Consider the following 24,848-nt stretch of genomic DNA (forward strand, 5'->3'; position numbering starts at 1 on the left):
CTTATAGCCTGCAAGATAACTACATGTTGTCTTTGAAAGAATATTTTGGCTTGGTGCTCCTTCTGGCTTTGCTTTTAGTTTTCCATAAGGAAAAGTGGGTTGCAAAATCAGGATTTTAAATCATTGCTATAAGTTTCTGCTGATTTTGTATCATTTTGTAATGAAGGCAGAAATAGGCACCAGAATGTAGAATAATAGAGTCTTCTACAAATTCTGTGAATATTTGGATGTGTAGTTTTGGTTAAGAGCCCATCCCTACCTCCCTTGATAAGTAGGCCACTTGTTTGGAGTTGACTTTTTAATGCAACTTCCACTGAAAGCCTAGGCTGGGTTTGGTACTTGCACAACTTGACTTTGAATTTCAGACAGGGGTATTAAAAAAGGCCATTTGGATCAGGTGCTGAGCTCTTTTTAATGTAAGTTAACCCTCACAGCACAGGACATCTAATTTATGTGATTTGTAATGTGAGTTAAAAGGGCTTTCATTTAAAGGCTTTCCTGTAGTCTTGTTTTTATGTAAAGTTTAAATGAACAGCTGAAAGAAAATGCTCCAAGGACGTGTTTCTTTTTGTCTACAGGAGGTGCCAGTTAGGCATCTGGTATACTTTCCTCTGCTTTTGCTTTAGGCAAGGAGAGTTAGGCAGCTGACCTTGATACAGTAATGCAATGAGCTCTTGTTTTCTAAAAGTGAGCTACAGGACACTCCATTTTCTTCTAGAAACCCTTCCATCCTGTTATTCTTTTCTGGTTTTTTGAATTTTGAATTTTTGAATTCTGAATTTTGGAATTTTGAATGTCCACTGCTTTCAGCTGTGGAAGTGCTGTTGTCACTGAGAGCTCAGAAGCTCTCTGCAGGCAGCAGTCCTCTCAAAATCATTCTGTCAAATGCCTTCCCCCAGTTAGCTCCTGTCACCTGACGAAGATTAGTCAGGAGCTGTACCATGCACTGACTAGAGCTTGTGATAGGGAGGGCAGCCTGCCCCAAAGAGTGACCAGGTTTGTAAAGCTAAGGCCTTATGACCATTTGTCTGCCTTTCTGAAATTCAGAAGGGCAAGTAAAGTGCCTGACCCTTTGTGACTTAAATTTCTAAAGAAAGCATCTGTTGTTGAGTGAATTTGTTGCTTTAGCCAGTTTTGTTTTCATCTGGGGAAAAAAAATCAAGTCAAAATGCAGAGCATGCTCTGGCCAGCTTAGAGCTGTTCCTGTGCTACTTCTGTGATGGCAATGCCCAGTACAAGTGCCCTGTTGCGTGCATCTATATGTGGTGTGCACCCACATCATGGATTATAAAAAGAAATGTGACTGGTCAGGCATACCTCTGACATCAGAAGTGACCAATGTACCATTAAAAAGGCTGACATGGTATCTTCACTTAAAGATATTCCATAGTCTTTCTGATGCATCTTAATGTTTAGAAATCTAACCCAAATGGCTAGAAACCATGACTACACATGGTTGAAATCATGGCTATGCATGCAGTTTCTGACACTGGTTTCAGTAGGGTAGGGTGGTGCTGCAGCTTCAGTGCTCAAAGACATCAACGAGAAGGGAGAAAAAAAATTTCTGAAAGTGTGGGAGAAATAGATTAATCTCAAATACTTTTATAAACATTTAATCCAGATCACTTTTATAGGTGAGAGTATGAGAAGAAAAGGTAAAAGAAAATCTGACATTTAGAATAGCAGTTTAGTTCAAAGCATTATTATAGAGAGATAGTTACAACTCATTGAAAATATACTTGAATGAGATTTCTTTTTCTGATGAAAATTATGCTTTTTTGATTTCTGTATTTCAGACAGTGCTAACCCTGGTTGGTGTTTCCACTTAGCTCTCATTAACTTGGATTTAACAGTGAGGTGGGCAGGACCTAAGAGAACAGGGACCCCAACTGAAAGAATAAATAGCCATGCAGTAAGCTTTGTAGTTAAGAACTTTACATTGTATTGTATTGGAACAAGTTCTGCAATAGCCATAAATCTTATTTTCATTCATAAAGGCAACTAATTACAATGGTAATGCACTCTAGAAGGGATGCTGTCTTTTTAAACATGGTGTTTCAAAAAGATTTTATTACTGTTGTTGTTATTATTAAAGAACATGCCCCATGCTTCTTTCTTAAATTTTTCTTTTCTGGGAGAGACCCAAAATGTGGTTTTTTGTTTCTCTTCATAAGTATAATGAAATCTCACTTTCCAATAAATATACTTTTTTTCCTCCTTAGAAAAAGTAATAAAAAGCACATTGTTGGACAGTTTGTTTCCTACTCTACTGTAGTGCCGATGGCTGGGGCTCTTTTGTTTTGTTTTAATATAAACAGCACCTGCTGATAGCCTTTGTTTATAAAGGTTTAAAAATATAAAGGAGTCTTTATTGTTTAAAGCTTCAATGCTACTGGTTTGAATTGCTTCACTGTCAAGGCTTTTGCATTTTTTGAGAAGGCAAATGACCAAAGTCCCTTATTGAACAGTAGAAGAATGAGGCATGGATATCTAGGTGGCCTGGGAGGATTTTCTGCAACTGGCCATCTGTTGATTGGATAGCTATTGGAAGACAGACACTGGGGCAGCCAGAGACTAAGTCACTCTGTTCAGTATGGATATCCATGGTGGTAACTTCCGTGGTGACGGTAGTCATCTTGGTAGCCTTCCTGGTAGCCCTGGTGGTAGCTGTGGTAGCCGTACCCACCATACTCATCATCGGGGCATTGCATGCCCAGCGACTGCTGGATTGTCATTTCCTGGCGCCGGAGCTGCATGGAATCAATCAGGTCATACACAATTGCCATAGACCACATGGGAGAAGGATACCAGGATTTGACGTTGCCATCTTTCCCCACAAGAAGCATGGAGAAATATTCCGGACTAATTTGGAAATAATTCCGAATGTCTTTCACCAAATTAGGTGGGATGTCTTCTCGGTCTACAGTTGAGCTTCCTAGAAAGTGATCACATAAAATCAGTATTAATGTTTTGTTTAAGCAATGATGATGGTTTCTAGGTTAAAAAAAATAGCAACAGGAGATAGGATATAGCCCAAGAGTTGACAATATAAGCTTCTTGTCATTTTAAAGTTCAGATCCATTTCCTGGATAATTTCTGAAATGAAATTATTGTGAACTAAGGATGTATTTTTAACAGCTTTTTTAAGTTTAGTAAACTTGTCCTTATTCCCCATCCTGAAGCTACTGAAGCGTGCTACATCTTTTTGTCACCCAAAATCCATTGATTTCTTTGATGTATTTTCAGCTTGGGTCACCAGTTTATGTATTGCAGAAGGCATATGTGGAAAACAGTAACAGTGAAAGAAATTAAAAGAATTGAAGTGTGATAGAAGAATTGCAGGATATAGAACCTAGAGAGTCTCACTCTTGAACTGTCATGATATATGAGGTATGGGATGTGGTAGATGTAATTTCCTTTTCAATGTATATGTTCTAGGGTAAATCTGGTGCACTCCAGGCTTTTAAGTGTGACATCGGTGTTGGACAAATGGGTAGAAAGTGTAAGGCAGTAAGTAAACTAAGATCAGTGGGCACATATATACATAGTTGGCTTGGCAACAGGACTCTTACACGGTGGCACCCTACCTTACAGACTTGAGGTTCTCTGAAAGAGGTCAGCAAGGTTAAGCGTGGCCTCGCTGACAAAGGCTATGTGAATTTTCAGAAGGCTTCAAAAGGTCCTTTGATAGCATGGTTGAAGCAGAAGCAAGGTGGGAGAGAATGTCAGTGTTACTTCAGGGATGGATATGGATTAAATGTTCACCTTTTTCCCCACACAAGAAATAAGAGGAATCGAACAAAGGTATAGGGGCCAAATAAAAGGTACCTCTATAGAAGTTCTCACAGTAGAACATGTGCTAGAAGTCAACATCAATTCAAGGGGAGATTAGACAAAGATCTGTTGATCTTAACAAATAGGAGCTATAAACAAAGTCATGAAGCCACCAGTGAAAAATCAGTGGAGGCTGTAAGAGTGTTGATGGAAGAAGTCTGACATCAGCTTCCTCTGTTTATTTTTTCCTCATACATGAAGTTAAAGTTTCTGTGCTATAGAAGGACTAGAATGCTTTCATGCACAGAGTAAATAAGCTGCTTTCTGTCTTTGCTCCTCCACTGATAGAGGCAGTTGTTTGTATTAGGTAGCTGAGGAACCCACAGCATCTGACAGTGAGACTCTCTTAAGGATACACCTGGAAGAGCCTGCTGGGATGCAAGTGGAATAGTAAAGAAAGCTTATAAGATGGGTAAAGACTTTTTAACAGGGTCCAGAGACAGAACAAGGGCTATTAATTTTACACAGAAACAGGGTAAATTTAAATTAGATATAAGGAAGAGGTGCTTTAGGATATGGGTGGTGTGACCCAGGAGCAGGTTGCCCATATGGATGCACTGTCTCTGGAAGTGTTCAAGGATAGGTTAAACGGGGCTCTGAGCAACCTGATAAAGTGAAAGGTGTCTCAGCCCATGGCAGGGGCTTGGAACTAGATCATCTTTAAGAGATCCTATTCACTCTAAGCCATTCTGTGAATATAAATGAGGGATCCATAGAGGAGAGTCTGTGAGTGTGTGTTCTGTTAGCCCTGCAAACTCTTGAGCATGTAAAAAGGCACAGACATCCCTTTGATAGCAAGGCTGGCAGAAGAGTGTCTTGGGGACTATAAGTTTAAGCAGGAAATCAAAATGTGAGATGAACTTTAGATATTTGTCCTTTTCTTTCCTGAAGAACCCTTAAAATATTCAGCGCAGAAATACCAAGAAAGCTTTTTGGTTTTTTTTGTCTAATTTCTTAAAAGAAACAAAAGAGGAAAACTCATCCCTCTAAAGAAATTACAGTGAAGAAGTACTCAGCCCTGTATAATGCCCTTCATGGGTAGTACTGAAGAAACTGGAAACAGTCACCATTAATTGGATACAGCTCTAAGACACCTCCAATGTCTTCTCCAACTCCCAGTAATTTGAGGATAGTTATGTGGCGCAGACCTGTGGAGGAAATAAAGAAGGTTTTTGGGTCAGACCAGATCTTTGGGCAGATTTCAGTTTAATCAGCCAGGTCTGTGCTTACTACATTAGAGCCCAGTCTCAGCCAGCCCTCCAGGAGAGTTACTGATTTTTATGGCCTCCCTGCCAGTTATGTAATCTGTCCCAAACATAAGGATAAGCTGATGTGTTGAGTAAATGTGGTATCAGTTGCATACAGCTGTTCCAAGGTCAAGTAGCCTGGTGATGTGGTTCTGTAGCATAGGGATACCAGCATCAGAATTGCCAGTAAATTGCAGAGGCCATTCTCCAACTCCAGAATCTTCCTGCACTGTTTTCTTGACTAGTAAAGCTTTTACATATCGTACACACAGCAAAAAATTATTTAGCAGCAACATAACCTATGCCAGTTAAACTCTGAATGACTGCAGGGAATAGCTTATGACAGATACTTACTTCCATTTGTTCTGCACAGAGGCTTGGACTGTTGCCTCTGCTTTGAAGAAAGACCTTAGGGACAGCAGGAACTGTTCATGTAACATGAGTCAGTACAATATACAAAATCTTTGATGTAACTGGTTTTATAACTTGGAGGTAAGATGCTTGGAAACATACCACTTAGTTAAAACACACATTGACAAGTGCTTTAGAAACTCACGGGATTATGTTCAAGCTACCAAAGGGTGGGGATACTCATCTGTTTTGACTACATTTTATTCTTCAGAAAGCATTTTCAGTGGCCTATGTCACAGTTTACTTTGGTACTTTCTAAATGAGGTGATGCTGATGCTCTGAATGAAAGGCAGGTGATTGTGAATAAACAATAATACTTTGCAGATCTCCCTTCTGGTGCAATTGAATGCATTGAAATAGCAGCTGTTGAAAGGGACCTGTTTCATTCTGTTTAAGGATTTGAGTCTAGACCCTGTATGGTGTGTGCATTGCTAGGAACTTAAGGAGTACGTCTCTGCACTTCTTGACATGAGGACAGAAGAGTGCCTCTGGGTCTTGCCCTTAGCTGTCTCCTGGAGGAGCCCTTCTCTCTCCACTGACTGTGTAGGTGGATGGGTCTGGGAGGGTCTTTACTGGATTGAATTGGATTCCATTAATATTTTTGCAGATTTTGGCAATGAAACAGTAAGGAAAAGAAAAAAACCTCTGATGTCCATGAATCTCCTTGATGCCTGCCCCAGTTCTCAGTTGGATTTTAAAGGATCTGCCCTTACCAAAGCATTTTCCTTATATTGTTAAATTGTGCAGTACAAAAAAGCCCCAAAACCACTATTACTCTCCTGAAGTACAAGCCTGAAGAGAAGCTTTGGAGTGCTAACATTTCCTGCTACATTAGTGTAATGTTTCAAAAATGATTCCAGGGAATGCTTCGTTTAGCTGTCTCTAGCCACTAGCGTGCTGTACTACCTGCTTAACACAATCTTCCGTTTGGATCTGGAGGAAAGCTTTCAGTTTTCAGACTCCTCAGACTGTCCAGATTCAAACTTGACCAAAGGAATCCATCACATCATCAGGAAGGATGTGGTTTGGGGGAGCAAGAATATAATTCCTTCTGACTTACCAAAATTGCAGGCTTGTCCACTGAGAGCAGCAAGCTGCTGGGAATAAGCCCAATCTTCATCACTGGGAGCAGAGATCACCACCAGGCGCCTTCTCCATCGGAACCTAAAAAAGAGCGTGGCCAGGCATGGTCATGACATGTGACTCCAGTCCTCTCAGCATTTCTGTTTTCTGTCGGGTGAGATATGTCAAATCTCTCACAACTTCTAAGTAACAGCAGATAGGAAATCTTCCCAGTTCTGTCCATCACTGGGAAAGGATAAAGTTTTGTTTTAATTTTATAGCTTGTTTTGAACTTACAGCTCCAAAACTTTCAAAGAAACACCTGCAGGGCTGCTGCTCCACCAAACAAACACTGCAAAGTTTATGATCTTTGCTCAAAGCCTTTCAGTAGTTACAGCAGTACTGAGAAGTGTATATTCAAAAGAGAAGGATTCCTGTGGAATTCCTCACTAGGCATTTAGCTTTCACCTCATTCACCACTGCTGGAACTGCAGAGTTATTTTGCAGTCCAAGGGCTGTCTGAGAACTGGGGTGGATCTTCATTTCAGACATAACTCATACTTCTGTTTAAATAATCACTGACCTCTTTTTTCTTTCCTGCACCACATTTGCACAAAATACCTTCGACATGGCTCTAAATCTGAGCTTGTTTGTCAGTTTGTGATTGTGTCAGCCTGTGGCTTTATAGGGCATGCATGGGACAATAAAATAAATGTTAGAATATTTCTTTAATAGGGACTGCACCATCTATCCAAGATTTTGCATAAGGATCATATTTCTTTTCTGTCAAGGAAAGGCAGTGCCATAAGGACACTTGAAATTTTTAAAAATTCTAACCTCTAGATGTTTTTAACACTGTTTCAACAACTTGATTTTTAAATATAGGTACTTCTCCACTTAACCTAAATAAATCAGATTTATAGGAATTTGCAAAGCTGCAGAGATATTTTTACAGCAGGAAATGATCTTTTAAATGGATGCAGATGTTACTCTGCTATAATAATAGCCTGCTTTTCTGCTGTACCATGTGAAGATCTCAAAATGAAGGCTAATGCAAATGGTCAATTCTGCTTCACTTAAGAGAAGCTGAAGATAAGGTGGGACTTGCTGAAAGTCAGAGAAGAAGTTGTTAGAAGAGCAGGGCATGCTGATGTCTTTTCTTGTTGATTGATACTGATGTTTGTTTGTTGGAAGTTTTTTGCAGGACAATGGACACCTACAACATATGCACCATCCAGCCTTCATAGAAACTGAATAAGGTCACTGTGCCCTTGAAGGACACGAAAGAAGAAGAACACGCTCAAAAGCAGACAGTTCAGGATGCAAAGGCAGGACAAGAAATCCGCAGCGAGACACCTGAAGAAGGAAGAATAACTAAAATTAACTGATATATTAAAATGCATGCGTGAAAAGGACTTAACCAATCATGTATTAGCTTGAGGCATGACCAATAGAAAACAGCATAAGTATAGCTTGCTTTTTGTAATAAACTGGCTTCACTTGATCATATGGCGTGATGTCCCATTAATGATCCTCCACAATATTTGTTTACAATTAGAAAAATTAATTCTTGAAAAGCAAACCTCCTCAATTTTAATCTTTTTCAGGAGGAACAGCAAAGAAACTTGAATATGTATTGGTTTCTCTGGGTCTGGATTGAACGCACTTGAGATGGTAGCTCATGTTCGGACTCGGGTGTTTATTATTTCTTATCAGTAAAACAGTCTCACAACCATGAGTTCGGCAGCCTTTCATTAGCAAGGCACAAAATGGCTAACAATCTCTTGTTACAAGGTCTTTTAAGACTAAACTATCCAATTAAGAAAGGACGCCTAGATTATTTTCCCTTTTAACCCAATAACTGATCCCTGGGAGCCTGTAATGTGAACTTTTCTGTGCAATTACAAAACACCACTCAAACTCAGGAAGAAGAAGGAAGAAGAAGGTGAAGAAGAAGGAGGAAGAAGGTAAAGAAGAACAACCTGCCTCCACCCTAAAACTTCCATCTTGCTTCATAATTATTTCCATATTCTAAAATCCCAAACTCTAAGTTTTCCACCCTGTGATATTGCACACTTCTAATCAATTACACACCTGTAATCCCAGTACTATCAATCAATTTTGGAAGCTTTCTTCACAGCCCCGGGTCAAATGCAGTGCTCTCTTGCAAGTCTGTGCCTTTCACCACAGAAAGTTTAAAATTCTCAGCATCCAGGGTTCCAACAAATGTGCATGTACAGTTAAGTGAATAGGAATGAGAAGCATTAAGAATCACATATGTGAAGAAAAGGAGGGAAACTTTGTGTCATTATTCTACAATTGGGGAACAAAATAATCTTTAATTTTGTATAGAAAAGCATCTGGTTACTTACAAACAGTGAGTGAGAATGTGGCCATTGGATCATATGTTGCCTAGGGAAAAACTGTGAGTCACTTTTAAGATACTTTTTTTTTTTTTTTTTTTTTTTTTTTGGAGTTAAACAGAGCTGAAAAGTGTTGAAAGCCATTGAAGTTGTTTATTCCCTGGGCCCAGGAGCACTTGGTGTGCTCATCTGGGACTACATCTTAGAAATTAATTCAGTTGGTCCCTCACAGCTGTTAATTTGCCAACACTAATGTACAGATTTCTGCTTTATTTCTGACATCAGAAGCCATGGATCAATACTCCTGAGAAATCTGCCAGACCCTTCCCTTTGTAGATTCTTTCTTCCTCTTCTACCTGTTTTGTATCCTGTTCTGATGTGTGAGCTCAGAGAGCAGCACAGCCAGCATCTAGATCTTAGAGGAGGACTCACCCCCAAATTTAAGTTTTTCTTCCTTCTGCATGTGGCTTTTAAGCATTACTCAAGCTGGCTCTGGCTCACATGGTCTCCTTTCACACCAGGCAAGTTTGTTAAGAACAATATTTGCATTATTACAACTTAGCTCTGCAAGGAGCAACACCAGGGAGATGATGCCAAGGCTCTTGTTCAACTGGAAAATGACATTGGACAAAGCTGGAATTAATTTTACTGGGAATTTGACCAGTTAATGTGGCTAGAGAAGTCCACCCAATATTTAAACCTTGATGCTTGTTTCACAGACAACTAACGCATTCTGTGCAGCCGCAGTTCTGTTCATAGATGCAACGTTCTGTATTTTTTGTGCCCAGTTTCCTAATGTGTGTTTATTGCTGGGCTGTTTCCAAGCAAAGAAGGATTTGGGGCCTGTCCCTTTCCAGTACACAAGATCTTTCTTGTGCTGATCAGCTGTTTCCAAACTGTGGTTCTTCTTGGTGGTCTCAAGGATGAATCACTGGGACCTAAATGGGAGGTGGTGAGGTGGGTGGGGTGGATCTTGTTAAAGGTTCTCTTTCTGTTGAAGTGGCCATTGAATTTTAAAATGTTTATGAACCAACAACCTATTCATTTACTTGTTGCTCATTTCCTCCTCACCATAATCCATCATGCTGCCTCACTTATTTTATAAAACCTATTTTAAAGCTTATTTTTAAAGCTTAGTTTTAAATTAACAGTGTGTTCCCATGGATTCTCATAGTAGGTGAGGAGGATGCAGTGGAAACAGGTAAGGTCTAGAATGATGGAGTAGCCCTAATTTCATGTCAATTATCCTGTGATAATTGAGAGAGGGCTGTAGCTGCACAGCTCTTCTGTGGGTCTGAATGCCCACAGTCCAGAAAAATTTATTGCCTGGAAATCAGGTCTCAGAGTAGAGTAATAACACAGCATGTAGGGATTGCATAAACAAAATTGTCTTTCTGTAGAAGGTCTCCAACATTTTGCAAAAGACATCTGCAAGACCTTTAATAATATGCATGACTAATACTGGCAAAGACTAACTGTTATGTCAAGCAGGATAAGAAGGAAGTTAGAGAGAATTAATTGCTGATTTGAACTACATGGAAGGGATTAGAATGGGATTAATAAGATTGGGATAGCTGATGATCAAAACACATAAACACTGTGCTTCATACATTCAAAACATTGAGCTAACATCTGTGAATTAATCCTTATTCACTCTTCTAATACAAATCAGTTTTATTATCTCCATGTCAAGATGGGGAAACTGAGGCACTGAAAATCAGTGTCCAAGGAAGACTTAGTTCGTCAGGAAACATGCTTCCTGTTTTTCAGCATTCTGTACAAGACTGCATGCAGCTCTGGCTGTATGTCTATATTTACTTAACATTGTAAATACTGACAAATCTATATTTAAAAATCCCAGAAATAGTTACAGGGGTATTTTTCCAGTAATAATAATTAGTAAATAATTAGTAGAACTAGCAGCAGATAAGAACAGAAGGTGATACCTGGATAGGAAGCTCTCAAGGGATTGCTTCTTATCTTCTTTGCAGACAATGCCCTCTTTTTTCTGTCTTTCCATGTCTTTAATTCTTGATTGGAAGGTGTCAATCAAATCAAACACAGACTTCATTGCTATGGGTACTTCATAGTATTGCTGTGAAGAAAAAAACCAAAACAGGTGGGTATGAGGATGCTCATATTAGCAGCATTTCTGCATGTATCACACCACTGTAGGATATTTAGAGATCCAAGTATTCTAATTTGCATGCAGGCAACAAGGCCTAAAACAGATCAGAAACTATGGAAAATAGAGTTGTTTTTGCAGTCAGACTGCCCTTTGGAAGTGGCATATTTTCACTATTTGCCCAAAGTGATAAGGCCAGGACATTGCAGTTATTATATTCTTTTGTAAGGCCATTGAGCTAGAGGATTGTTCTTTTGCAATGTGCTGTCATCCTGTTGAGCAGCCAAACTGTGTGTTTTAGAATGGCAGGTACTACATTAAAACCCTCTCAGGTTTTTGGGAGGTTCTGTTCCTCATCATTCCAGCAGAAACACACAATTCCTGAGACCCCCTAAGTGCAGAAAATGAAGATAGCTATCTAAGTTATGAAAATTTCACTTATTGTTCTTTTGCTTGTCCTCCAGCAATAACCAGGTCCTGTATCGGTATCTTACGTGCCTCACATGCAAGTGAAGTATAATTTCCTAAATTTTTCAAATTTTCTTTCATATGTCTCCAATGTATTTTCTTTCAAAAGAGCTGAGTTCAGAGTTGAAACCCTCACCTTGACCCTCATGTCAGTGTCTGTCAGCACCATGAAGAAATCATTGTAGGTCATCCCATACTCTTTCCTCAACTCACTGATGAGCTGCTGGTCCACAAGATCTTCATCTTCTATCACTCTCATGGGCTTTTCATTATCTTAATGTGAGGCAAAGGAGAAATAAAAATAGTCATGGAATCACACAGCACTCTGTCTTTAATTTTGCCTCAAAAGAAAAGGGAGAATTAATTTCTCAAAAACTCTCTTCCTGCTGCATATTCAATGTATTACAAACCATGTGTGTGAACTTTTCATTCATATGACTTTCAACTGTCTTGTTTTCTATCCCAATAGTCTTTGAAAATCAGTTGATCCTAGGGCTCATTCTCTTCAGTATTTATCCTTTGTATGTTCTTTTGAGAAATCTTGCTTCTTCCTGGACAGGTCTTTGAGATTTTTTCAATATGCTCATATGTGTATATGCATGTACTCATCATTTCACCAGCTCCTGAAATGTAGCCACTTCTGCAGTGGAAAATATAATTTTGACAATGTACACCATGTGCAAATGAAAAGCATAGGTGATTTGGGTCAGTAAAATATAGCTAGAACAGCTTGAGGTAGGCCAGAACAGTAGAGTTAAACTTACCAGTCATAAAAAATTATGTGTAGTGACTATAAGAAACCAGAAACTGTTTAACATGTCTTGAATGCTGCAGTGCTGGCAGTATACCTCTCTAGATACCCCACTTTGGCACTCCTTCCTCCTTCTGCTTGCTGATTCTAGAGGCCTGACAGGCAAAAACTTAATTTTGAGTACGACTTGTACCTACTCAGTGGTCCATTCTAAGACAATATTCTGAAACAATGAGAAAAAGACTTCTGAAGACAGAGATTTGAAGACAAGCCTGTGGAGCTACTTAGGTTCCTTACATCCTTTGGGACCAAGATGCATTGTAGTCAAGGTCTGTAGCATCCAGCTACATCCAGCTGTAGCATCCAGCACAGCCCTATACAACTGCAACAGTGCTGAAACAAGCTTCCATATGCAATTGTAGGCCTGGAAAGCTAAGGACTAAAGGCTAAACCACACACCAAGTTTTGCAGGACACCAAGAGCTCCCTGCAAACACTGCTTGCCTATGCCCTGTGGCACCACTATGAATGTGATCTTCATATCCTCACTTAGAAATCTCAGCCATGGCTTAAGTGACTTGCCTGAAGTCAGAGACACAGCAGGTCATCAAGAAGTGGAATCCAGGGGTGCAACTTTTCAGTCCCTTGCTTGATAATTGTCAGCAAATAGATATATGATTAACTGATCCAAGTTAAGCACATAACAACAAGAAAGATTTTAGTCATTATACAGCAAAGCATTTAAAATAGTTTTCTAAACATACATGGCTTTTAAGGAGCATACTGATCTGATTCAAATTTTGCAGCAGGTCCATCCTGTGTATACATGGAATGAAATTTCTGAATTAAAATTTTGGGGAAATGTGTGAATTAGAATCTGATCTTTAGGTTTCACACCTTGAAGCCACTGTTACAAAAAAAAAAGCCAGCAAATATTAAAATTTGATTATACTTATCATGTTATATATCTAATTTATATGAGTTTTCATTGTTATATGTACCTCAGTTCAAAGTTTTATAAAGAATTAACAAGCAATGCTAGGACAGGAGCTTGGATTGGATTGGCTGGATTGCTAGATGTGCTAATTTGTTATCCACTTCAAAATCCTGCCTCAGGTGCTTGAAGAGTGAGATTTATGTATTACTAATGGCAAGTATGACCATTAAAACACAGACTAAAATTTCATGTTTAAAAGCCAAGACTATCTCTTTGGCCTAGATGGAGATAGAAATATGCAAAAGTTGTCATTGTGAAATGTGATGGAAAACAGCTAAGATACAGGAGTACCTTAGACCCACTGACCTATGGCACCCTTCTGCTTTAAACTCTAGATATCAACATGAAGTTAACCATTTAGAGTTTCCTTTTGAGGAGATTTTCTTTCAAAACTTACAATGAAAAGAAGAATATTAAATTACAGAGTGATAAACAAAATTCTGTATCAAGGACAAAAATAATGCTACAAAGGCTGACCTGCCTTTCAAACTTGGAAATTATTTCTGTGGAGAAAAAAGAAGAAATTAATCTAATTGTCTCTTTCCTTCCAAGTCACTACTTGTCCCTGACTCCCTCCTCATAAAGGATATTTGGGATCTGCATGAAGATCCACCAGAGCTGAGACTATGCTGCTACCTGCAAAGTCCTTGCTCTCTTTGCTTTTTCTGTGAAAGAATGGAGAAATATTTCTCCATACATCTTTGGCAGCTAGACAGGCTGGGAAGATGATTGATCTTTAGAAACAGTTCCAACGAGCTTACAAAGAAGGCCAGCAGGTTGTTTTAGGAGTACATTGGCCTAATAGATTAAGTACATGCTTTGATTATAGGATGGGTAGCCAGGGGCTGATGTTTACTTGATTAAAGCCCTATTTCTCATGGTGAAAAGCGACCACATTTGCTACCTTGGGCTGAAGAGAAGACCTCTGCAGTGACACTCATCTTTTGTATCATTCCAGTGGGAAAGTGGGAAATATTCTCTGGTATCACTGTGAGCTACATTGACCACTTCTAAATGCATTTGAAATTTCAAGTGAAAAGTCTTTTCTGTTGACTTTTCTGTTCTTATCTTTTGCATTTCAGTCCCAAGATGCAGCACTCCAAGTAGACCTCATTATGCTGGGGGCTCAAGCTTCTCACTACAGAAACATACTGTGTACAAAATGTTTCTTAGGAGCTTTTGCTGCCTTTGATGCTCACAGAGAGTGAGCCTTGAAGAGGCCATACAAACAGGAAGGGTGGAGGAGAAGGGGTGGTAGAACAAAAAGATATTTGTATTATTTATTCGTATTATGTGTATTGCTATAAAGCCCAGGATTTGGTGTTTTGGGCAAAATTGTAAGGTGAATTTCATCTAAGGTTTAACCTTTACCCTTCTAAATCTCCTTTTTCCTTCAACAATTTAGTTTCTCCTGTGAGAACTCAGATGTTATATACACTTATGTGGTTTGGGGCAAGTTTGGATGTAGGTTAAGTTTGGAACAGGCTGAAAGAGTATGGTCTATGTCAGAGTGAATATCTGAATACTAGCCAGACTGGAACTAAATATAATCCTAAACAGTCCACTGACAGGCAGATGGATCTAGGTACACAAAAAGTAACCTTGAGTAACCTTGGCCTGATGTGGAAAATCCTGTACTGCTCCAGATTTGTCAAGGAGGTGCACAAATGGACAGTCTGACAGGATTTGTGACTCACTGTCACTCAGTGACACAAGGCTAGATCCTGTCTCTCTGAGAGTAGCAGAGGCACAGCTGGAAGCCAGACATGAATCTGTGATCTTCTGGCCATTTATATGCCAGACCTGAAACACCCCACAGCTGGTCAGGCCCTGAGCTTTCTGTTCCATCATGCATCTTTTCCCAAGGTTTGGTAAAACCAGATGAACTTTGAGGGGAAAGATGTGGTGGACTTGTAAGCCAAATTAGAATCTTTTCTTCTATTTGGAATATAGAACTGTAGAATATTTGTATTTCTTTGGCTTAATCCAGCAAAGCACTCATGATGGTGTTAACCTTTAGATTCAGACAGAAATGAGATAATTCAAAGATTCAAGAGATACCTAAGCTTAAGTGCTTTGCTGGACTGCAACCTGAAATCTTTGTCCAGCCACTATTGTTGGAAAAGGACAGGTTTTCACTGGCGTTGGTGGGTGCTTCCCCAGGACCTGAATACTGTCAGCAGTTGTTTCAAAGCTGGCTAAGAGAGATGGATGCCCAGTGTCACCTGTCCACATAGAAAATCTGAATGTGAAGAAGGTGGCACTAAATATGTCTAAATGAGGTACTTTAGAACTCATAGTCTTAGATTTTGACCCAAGCTGGGGTGATTTTTCCTGTTGCTGTCTGTATTGTGCCCATGAGATGGAGAGAAAGTATTAAAAGAAAAAGAACCTAGCTGGAAGTGGTCAATTTTCATGCTGCTGTTGTTCATGGTGCCAAAAATTGTGATGACTGAGATCTTCCTTGTTGCCATCTTGCAGAAGCTCTCCAGATACTCGTCTCGCTGCTGTATGTACATGGTGTTGTCCACCTTGGGGGTTGTGATCAGCTGGTTGGTGGCAGAGACAAAAGAGTTTGTTTAGTATAAGGAATGAAGCGATTGTTTTACTGAAGGAGAACAAGCGGCTGTCTGCAAAGTGGGCTCTCTTTCCCACAAAGCTGTTATTTATTTCTGCTTGGAGTGTGCCTTCATACCCAGGCCTGACCCAAAGACATTCAGCCAGTTACAGGAAAACCTTCGGAAGCAGGTACAGCTGGTTGCACCAGCTCCTCTGCTGCTTCTGCCACAATGCAGGTAGAAGAAATATCACAGTATTTTACAGAAAGCCGCATACTCTCCTTTTATCCCTTGCCCTGCCAGGCCCACCAGGTCTCCCTCACAGCCTTCAGTGGCGCTCTGACTCACTCACAGGGCAGCTGCTCTGCCCTCGTCCCATGGTTCAGGCAAATCTCCCTTGCCTGTTTTGACTGCCGAGGGGTGAGTACAACTAGGGCTACATGAGTACTTATCTAACAGATGGCCATCTAGGAAGACCTTCAGGACTTGCTAAGGCCACTGTGAACTCATGTGAAAATGACTGATTTTGCTTTTCTTTGTTCTAAGCCACTTCGCTCTCTTATGGGACTTATACTTGCTCAAAGGCACAACTGTGGGCAAAAAGGAAGAGGAACAATTACAACAACAAAAGTATAAAAAGTTCTACATTCTACAGTACTTATTTCAAAGCCTCCTGAGGATTACAAATATTTAATTTTTAAAAAGTTCAGAGCACTCGACTGAGATCCTTCATCAGTGACTGAAATGAAAATATTCCAGGGAAGAGGTGTGCATAACAACATTCAGTGATCCTGTGCAGCAGTTTCCAGCAGAAAATGCCTAGGAATGCTGCAGCTCTAGCAATGTAATCATTCTAACTGGCAGCAGTGAACTGCAATCAAGCACCTGCCACTGATCCCCCAAATACAAAGGGAGCTGGAATACAGACTCAAGTTTTATGATTTAAGGTCACAAATAAACACCAAAATCCTTCAATTACAAATTTATGCTTTAATCTGTAATAGGAGTAATAATTTTTTGGCTGTCTTCTGAAGTTTGTGGCGTCTGAAGGCTAATTTTTACTGTACATTCTTTCTAAATCCAGATCATCAACGTAAAAATATTTCTAGGCTTATAAAATCCGCCTCTCATTTATGCAAAGGCTCCTGGCATGGCTACAGCTTTGGGACATGAACGTGAATGAGAGTGACAGACAGAAAGAAGATTTGGTTTCAGGGCTACAGCATGTAACACATTGCTTTTAAAATGCATATAAAAAAAGCTTCAAATAAAAAAAAAGGATTATGAGAAGGGCTTGAGGACTGAGATGAAAAACAGACCATTGATTTGTATTGTCTCCTCCTAGTTTTGGAGATCATAAGCTGGAATGCAGAGTCAAGACTGAATCTGATCTGCTTCATCAAACCTTGTAGAACAAAGCAAATTTCCCACCAAAGCTTTGTGCCAGGTCTGTTTTAACCCAGGCTGTATGTGCACTGTCTCTATCAGTGTTTGCATCACAGAATCACAGGATGGTTTGGGTGAGAAGGGACCTTCAAGATCATCTTGTTCCAACCATTCTGCCAGGGACAGGGATACCTTCCATTACACCAGGTTGTTCAAAGCCCCATCCAGCCTGATCTTGGACACTTACAGGGATAGAGCATCCACAACTATCACTCTCCCTCTTTTTTATAAGCTCTCTTTAGGTACTGGAATGCTCCTATAAGGTCCCCCTGGAACTTTTTGCTCTCCAGGGCAAACAATCCTAACTCTTTCACCCTGTTTCCATAGGACAGGTGCTCCAGTCCTCTGGTTATCTTCCTGTTCCTTGTTTGCACGCATGTGCGCGCGCGCGCGTGTTTCTGTGTGTGTGTGTGCATTTGGGCATATATGGAATGTTACAAATTAACTGTCAGTTGGCATTTCATCACCACAGAGAAATAAACAAAAAGCACAAACTCACAAGACCAAAATTTCTAAACATTTGTAAGACTGCAACAAAAGCCCCACTTACAGAGAGGTGGGGCTGTTGGACTGAAAACCAACACAGGTTTTGTTTTTTTTTCAGTTTCTGCACCTGGGACCTATATTTGTCATTAATTGAATTTAACCCAGAATACACTTCAAAATTCCAGAAGTTTGAAATTCACACTGAAATCTGAAATTGTTAATGATGTAGAGCTTAAAACCCCATGTCCTTCTTAAAAGATGTTTGGAAAAGGACTGAATCAATGTCCTTGGAAGCCAGTCCAAAAGACAAAAATATAGCAAAGCAATGGGGATGAACTTGGGTAGAGCCATTTCTGCAGCAATGTGGGCTAATTCTCTAGAGAGGGAGTTTAAAGACAGAGTTAATTGTAAGGATTTTTCTCCTAAGGGAACTGAAGAGTTTGATTGGAAGGAATGCAAATAGGCATGTATGTGGATTCAAAGAAGCTTGAGAAGTCCTTTATTTTCCACATGTGCCATGAGTGGCAACAAGAAAATAAGAGTTCAGCTGCTGCTTTTACTAATAACCAAACCAAACCTATTCTTCAGGGGCTTCAGAGTAAGCATGTTGAGGATGTTATTAGATTCTGGAAAACTGAGGTGCAGCATGGCATAATCATTTGTCTTCAGTGAGTTCTGGCCTGATAACCTGAGATTGTGCAACTCTTTTCTCAGAGATCCAACTGTGAGGTGGCCCAGTATCAGAAGGCTCAAATTTCAGACAATCCTTTAAGTTGCCAGGACTGTGGTGGTGTTATAGATTAGCAGCCTGACATCTGTGAGCTCTACTTTTGGGTCTTTTATTTTCAAGTTTTTTTATATTTGTCCTGATGCTACATATATTCTTGAAAACCACAACATTGAAGCCAAATTTCAAGGATCCCAACTTCTACATAGTTTCTCTCTCTGAGCTTTTGTTTTGGCTAAATATTTGTTAACAAGTAACTAACAGGCATTATTTGCAAAATTCAGTCAAGTTCAATTTTTTAAAATATATGGCTTTTTTCCACTTCTAGTGCTAGCTCTGCACATGCCCTACATCTTGAAGAATGGGCATGGGGAGAAGAAAGTTGCCTTGTTTTCAGGCCCATGAATCATCAGCAGAATGATTCATTACATTCCAATGGTTGAAATCTTAACTTGGCATCTTAGCTTGGCACCTTAGCTATTTGTACTGGAATATGGAGCATGAAAGTCAAAGGTGTTTGTAACAATGACTATTGGACAATAACTGTGAAAGAGACCAGCTTGCAGTAGGGTAATTGCAAGAAACCAGCTCCCACAATAATATTTTTAAAGAACTGTTTTCCAAAGTGTACCCTTCAGGATATGTGTCATCTGCCAGAAAAAACATTTGTACTACAACTAAAACTGTTTCCTGTCCCAGGTGAAGTGGTTTTTATAAGTAGTTGGAAAAACATACAGTGCTATAAAACGTGGAGACAAGTAACTCCAGACCATGCTGAAGTTCTCAAGCTTGAAAACTTAATGGAATGTTACAGCTTAATACAAACAGCAGGAGAAAAACCCAAACCAAAATAAAGTTTGCACAGGATCTGTGAAGATGTCTAGGAGATCTGAATGCCAAATTCCTATCAGATCTTAATCCCAAATTCCCCATCCCTCTGGGCATCTGATCACAAGCCTTTGTGCATATCCTCAGTCAGATGTGCACTAGTATTGCCAAGCCACCTGGCTTGCTTCCAGCTTTAGGACACCAGCACCAATACGAAGCAGGTGTGCAAGCTGGCAGGACAGGCAGAACACTGAAGCGTGGTAACTTTGGCAAGTACCCCAAGGAGACAAATGGATGTAATCCACACTGGAACCTCATTTTATTGATCATAATGATACAGATCCTGACACCTACATATCCACTGGAAGCAAGATAATCTGATGGCTATATGATGGCTCATGGAAGTGGCTGGGAACAGGTTTTATCCTAATCTCTGGATGACTGATTCTTATACTGCGTGTAAGATTTCCAGTATGAGGCTGTGAAACCTGTTGAAAACAATCATTTAGGTCTACAAATTTTACCTGTTAAGATAAAGCACCAAAAAAAGAGTGATAGAAACCCCCTATAAGCTTATATTTCCATATACTCCTACTATGAGGGAGATAAGACTTTATTTAGGTAATAAAATTCAGATGAATGAATTACTTACAATGAGTCTCCTCTTGCCTTCAAAATATTCCAGGAGGTTAGTTACTGATTTCCTGGGAGGCTGTAGGAAAGTCTTCTTGTTAGACTTGGGAAAATCCTCATTCTCAGTCGTGCTTCCCTTCTTCTTCTTACTGCGGTCTTTGTCCTGCTTGCTCTTTTTTTCAGCTTTGACCTTCTTGGACTGCTTCTCACTCTTCTGCTGCTTGTCAGGTCTGTCCTTCTTCTTCTTCTTCTCAGGTTTATCCATTCGGTCATGCTTCTTTGATTCTTTTCCTTTCTTTTGGGGAATATTTCCCACTGCAAACTGTTCCTCTGAATGGGAACTAGCAGGCTTGCTCGAGTCATATTTATCTTCATACTCATTACTGAGTATCTTTTCTTGGGTCTTCTTTTTTGGTGGTTTTGTCTTAGTTGGTTTGTGTTGCCCAGGTGTGACATTCAGGTCCCTGTGGTTAAAGTCCTTTCTGTCAGTTCTGTTATCTTTAAATCTACCCACGTTTGCCTTTGTATAGTGCACTGAGGGAGATGTTGGGCGTTCTGTGAAACTGTCATAGCGGGCAGTCTTGTTTGGTTTCCGTGTGGCTGCCAGTTGTTTCTCTTGGTGGCTGCGCTGCCGGTCCCTGCGGTTTGTTTTCCACACAGGAGAGTAGGAGTCTTCAGAGGCTGTGACTCGTGGTGTGGTGGTATCGGGGGCTACTGGCAGCCTGGGGTACTCTGTGATGGAATGTGACTTCATGGTCCAGGTCCACTGTGTGCTGGGCAGGGGTGTAGTTGTAGACTGTGTAGACTGGCTGGCTGTTGCCACTGCATGGGTGGTGGCACGAGTAGTTGTGGTGGGAGGGAGGGTAGTGGTCCTTACTGTAAGCAGAGGAGTGGCCACTGTTGTTGTCATTGGTTTCCTCAGTATTTTGATCCTTGTTTGTTGATGATTGCTCTTCCTTGGATCCTCCTTCCTTGCTGACACCTGGATATGTTCACTGCCATGGGTAGGCTGCATGGTACCCCCATTATTGCCTTCCTCAACCACTTGCCCCTCTACCCCAGCTGCTTTGCACGTCTGGATGAAACCCTTTTGCCTCATCTTCTCAATTTTTCTGATGGGGTTCTGATCAATGACTTCATACATGGCCTCTAGCCTGACTGGATAAGGATACCGTTCCTCCACTTGCAGGGTTTTCTTCAACAGTACCATGCCAAATTTCCCTTTCTCTAGTTTCAGAAAGCTCATGAGCTTAGGGATGAGGGCAGGATCTAGTGGCTGTTCCAGGATTTTTCCTTCATTGGTTATCCTTCTAACTTTTCCCCCTTCCTCCCCGTCCTCATGGAACAGCACAATCTGCTGGATGTGCCTCTCAGCCAGTTCACAGTAAACATCATTTTTCAACAGGCTCATCATGAGCCGGTAGTAGCCCTCAGAGGCATGGGGGGCAGAAATAACCCACACACGATTTTTCCCAGCAAAGCTGGCCAGGATATTGGGAGAACTTGATCCTGAAGGGAAATGTACCCCTCGTGACTGGGTGGCAGAGGATACCCCTTCATCCTTAATCATCTTGGACTTGGGGTATTTGGCTGCAGCTGTGAGTCTCTGTACCAATCTCATTCTGGTCCCTGTGCCCCTGGCCTGGGAATGTGCTTCCCCTTGCAGGAGATTGGCGGGTGGCTTTGGAGGTGCTGAAGAATCCCTCTTGGTGACAGGGTGTTGAGGATTTGGGCTTGAATTCCTCAGGGATGCTCCAGACCTTCTCAGGAGGCTGCCTGAAGCCCTGTAAGGCAGGGGCACTTTCCTAACTCCATGGCTCCCCCTTTCCTCTAGCCTCTCTGTCTTCTCAGAGCCACACACTAACCATGCTGCCCACAGCAGGGCTAAGCTGAGAGCTGGCCTCCAGTTCATTGTGCAATCTGTTCAGTGGGGGGAGAAGGAGAAAAATTAGATGTTAATAGTATGATGATATCTTGCACAAGTGATTAAAAATGAAAAGCACAGACTGGCTAAATGTGTGATTTATAAGTGCTTGATTACACCTCAGTCCTGCCCTAGTGGCTTTGTGAGTTTTACAGTTATTTTTGCAAAAAACACAGAATGGATCACTTTATGAAAAAAATGAGATCATCCTTCTGTAACATGATACTGTCTATCCAAAAGGACACTGTGATCTGCATCCTTCTCTCTCTCTCACTTTCCCCATTTCTCTCACACTCTCACTATACACACATGCAAAGACACACAGAGAAAGGGTCCCATATAGACAGCAGAAAGACAAGAATTTGACTTGAAACTTACACTCTCAGGGAAGTTCCCCTGCCAGAGACGAGTTCTCACGTCTTTTTCCTTTAAAAGGAGACCAGTGCCATACAGCTTTACTGTTGTTCAGTGATTTATCTTTACGCAGCACAACAGATCGCAGAGCCTGTTGTGTGTCTTATAACTTTCTTCTTCACCTTCTTGACAGGCGGGATGAGGTTAGCGGAAATTTCCTTTGTGATCTCTTCTTCTCCATTTACCTGCAGGTCTGGATTTTTGCTGTACCGGTTACCCACACAGGCAGGGATTTCATTTAAGAAAGGGAACTTCTGGTTTCTCCAAGTCCCTCTCTTTTAAACTTCCCAAACCTCCTCCCCACTCCTTGTTTCCTCAGTCCCGTCTAGCTTCTTTGTTTCCAGAGAGAAAAGCACCAGCACTAATATATTTTCCAGGCTGAAGAAAAACACAGGAATGTGATGCTGGGGGGAAAAAAAAAAAAAAAAAAAAAGGTCGCTTCCCTTTCCCCTTTCTCCACACTTTGACAAAAAGCAAACTGTAAAACACTCGTCTTTTTTTCTTCTTGGCTGGCCGCGGTCCCAGAAATGTCAGGGCAACACCAGCTCTGCTCCGAACCAGCCTCAGACAACGGCGGCCACTGGAAATGGGAGAAACTTCACTCACGACTTAACAGCTCAGCAGAACCCGCCTCCTCCCTACTCTGACACAGGGAGGGCGGAGGAGGAAGGCTCTGGGGGCTGAAACACTGCACAGCATCACGGCACTTCAGAGAGGGTGACTCCAGCCTTAACTCTTTCCTTCACACATCCCAGCTCTATGGTGTTCTCCGACCGCAGCTTTTTCTTGCCTCCCTCTCACCAAACGGACACTGTCTGGATAAAAAAGTATGTTTCTCCATTAGTCTCAATAACAGCTCTGGTGTTTAAGAATTATTATTTAAAACCTCATTATTTCTGTCTTGTCTTTCCCCTTTCCTTGTTTTTAATTGTTTTCTGGGAGTTCCTCAGTGAAATTCAATTTTTCTTCACTTTCCAGCCAGTTTCTCTTTCAGGTTCTCATGTATGTCGATATATTCTTTCCTCAAACATCGTATGGGCATGACTGTTTTTAATTTGTAGTTTTTAAAGAGATCGGGTTGTTTACTATTGTACTAAAATTAGAGTCATATCTATTTCCCGTGAATGTGCACGAGCAGTGGGGAAAAAAAAGAGAAAAGGTACAAAAATACCTGCAGAGACAAGGGTAAAGGCAGGGTCATGTCCTTTGCTCTCCCTTCATGTGTAAATGACACCATTCTATTGAGCTGATGTAAACTGGCTCAGCCCTGCTGGCAACACCTGGTCTTTAGCTGATTCATACTGGCTTCAGTGTGCCGAGCACCCTCAGTGTAAAACACCACTTAACTGTAGTTAGTGGGTAGCACCTAAAAATATCCAAGTCCTTAATACTACTTTAACTGTTTTCCAAGATTTTGCTTATTGATAGGGATGCTGTTACATGTCTGTGATAACACACTGGATTTGATCTCAGTTATATTGTCTGGAGGTGAAGGTGCACCTTCTACTTTCCTTGAAATTAATGTTTCAAAAAAAACCCCAACTTTCCTTTCTTTCTATCTTATTTTCATAGGTATTTTTTAAAGTTTTCAAATGCACTGATAAACATTAGTGGTTTTGCTAATATGCATTCCGTTTGTGTTTTGTGGCCAGTGATTTGCCCTGGAGGTAGGGGAGAATGCTGAATGTCTGTGCTCATATTAACACGAGGGCAAAAATTCTCAGCCTTTCCCAAAATATCACATCCTACATTCACTGGGAGGTAAGGGGACTGTCCCTCTCACAAGAATCACAAAACTGGAGTTCTGTGGAGTAAGAGTGGGTAACATTTCCCACTTAAATTACTGTCCAGCTTGCTGGTTTATTTATCATGACAAGGGAAAAATGTAATTAAAAATTACCTTGTTTCATGATGACATTTTAAACAGACTGTAAATAAAAATGAGGTTTTAATTTCAGTGTTTCATCTAGTTTCATTACAAAGATTTTAAAAAGAAGTGACCCTACAGTGCTGAAGCCAAGCATTTGATTTGGGGAAAATCAATTAAAAATTCAAACTTCCTCAATTTTCTTGGTTTGGTAATAATTTGAAACCACACAGAGGCAAAACATCACTCATCTGCACAAGTCTAATGATGCCAAGGAAAATACGCTCAGTACATAACTTTAGAGGAAAGAAACAGATTTCCATATTAGCTTTGCTGTCTATCCTGTCCAATTACACATGTGCTGAAGATCTTCCGTGAGGACTTTCCTTTGCTTTCCCAACCTGACTGAAGAAGGAGAACACTACAAAATCTGCCTTAAGTGTATCAAAGGGTGGCAAATCAGTGAAGATGACGGGTTGTAAGGCAGGTGTAGGGAGGATCTAGCACACAAGAAAACATGCAACCATGGGGATTATTCTCAAGGCTGATGTTTGATAGTTTATTATGATGTTTGATAGTTTATTCCTCGCCTTTGTCCAAGGTGAGGAATAAACTTGAAATGACTGCTGGAAATATTTGACATGAATATTTCTTAGAAAGTAAATAATTTATACAGGCCAACAGGGGACTCCTAGTAAAGTGAACACA

The 24,848-nt window shown here is 40.6% G+C and overlaps 1 protein-coding gene across 1 annotated transcript; it reads right to left on the bottom strand.

Annotated features, from left to right (window-relative positions):
• Positions 1–1,597: 1,597 nt before the first annotated feature.
• On the bottom strand, positions 1,598–22,847 carry CCDC80 (coiled-coil domain containing 80). The gene is made up of 8 exons (XM_039718168.1): positions 22,238–22,847; positions 19,955–21,855; positions 15,650–15,806; positions 11,647–11,783; positions 10,864–11,012; positions 6,553–6,656; positions 4,902–4,982; positions 1,598–2,935 (listed from the first exon to the last, which is right to left on the bottom strand). The coding sequence occupies exons 2-8, from the start codon at positions 21,845–21,847 to the stop codon at positions 2,589–2,591; spliced, it is 2,868 nt and encodes a 955-aa protein (XP_039574102.1). The 5' UTR covers positions 21,848–21,855; positions 22,238–22,847; the 3' UTR covers positions 1,598–2,588.
• Between the last annotated feature and the right edge of the window lie 2,001 nt (positions 22,848–24,848).

Source organism: Passer montanus, unplaced genomic scaffold (assembly GCF_014805655.1).
Source record: "Passer montanus isolate IOZ18808 unplaced genomic scaffold, ASM1480565v1 scaffold39, whole genome shotgun sequence".
Lineage (NCBI taxonomy): Eukaryota > Metazoa > Chordata > Aves > Passeriformes > Passeridae > Passer > Passer montanus.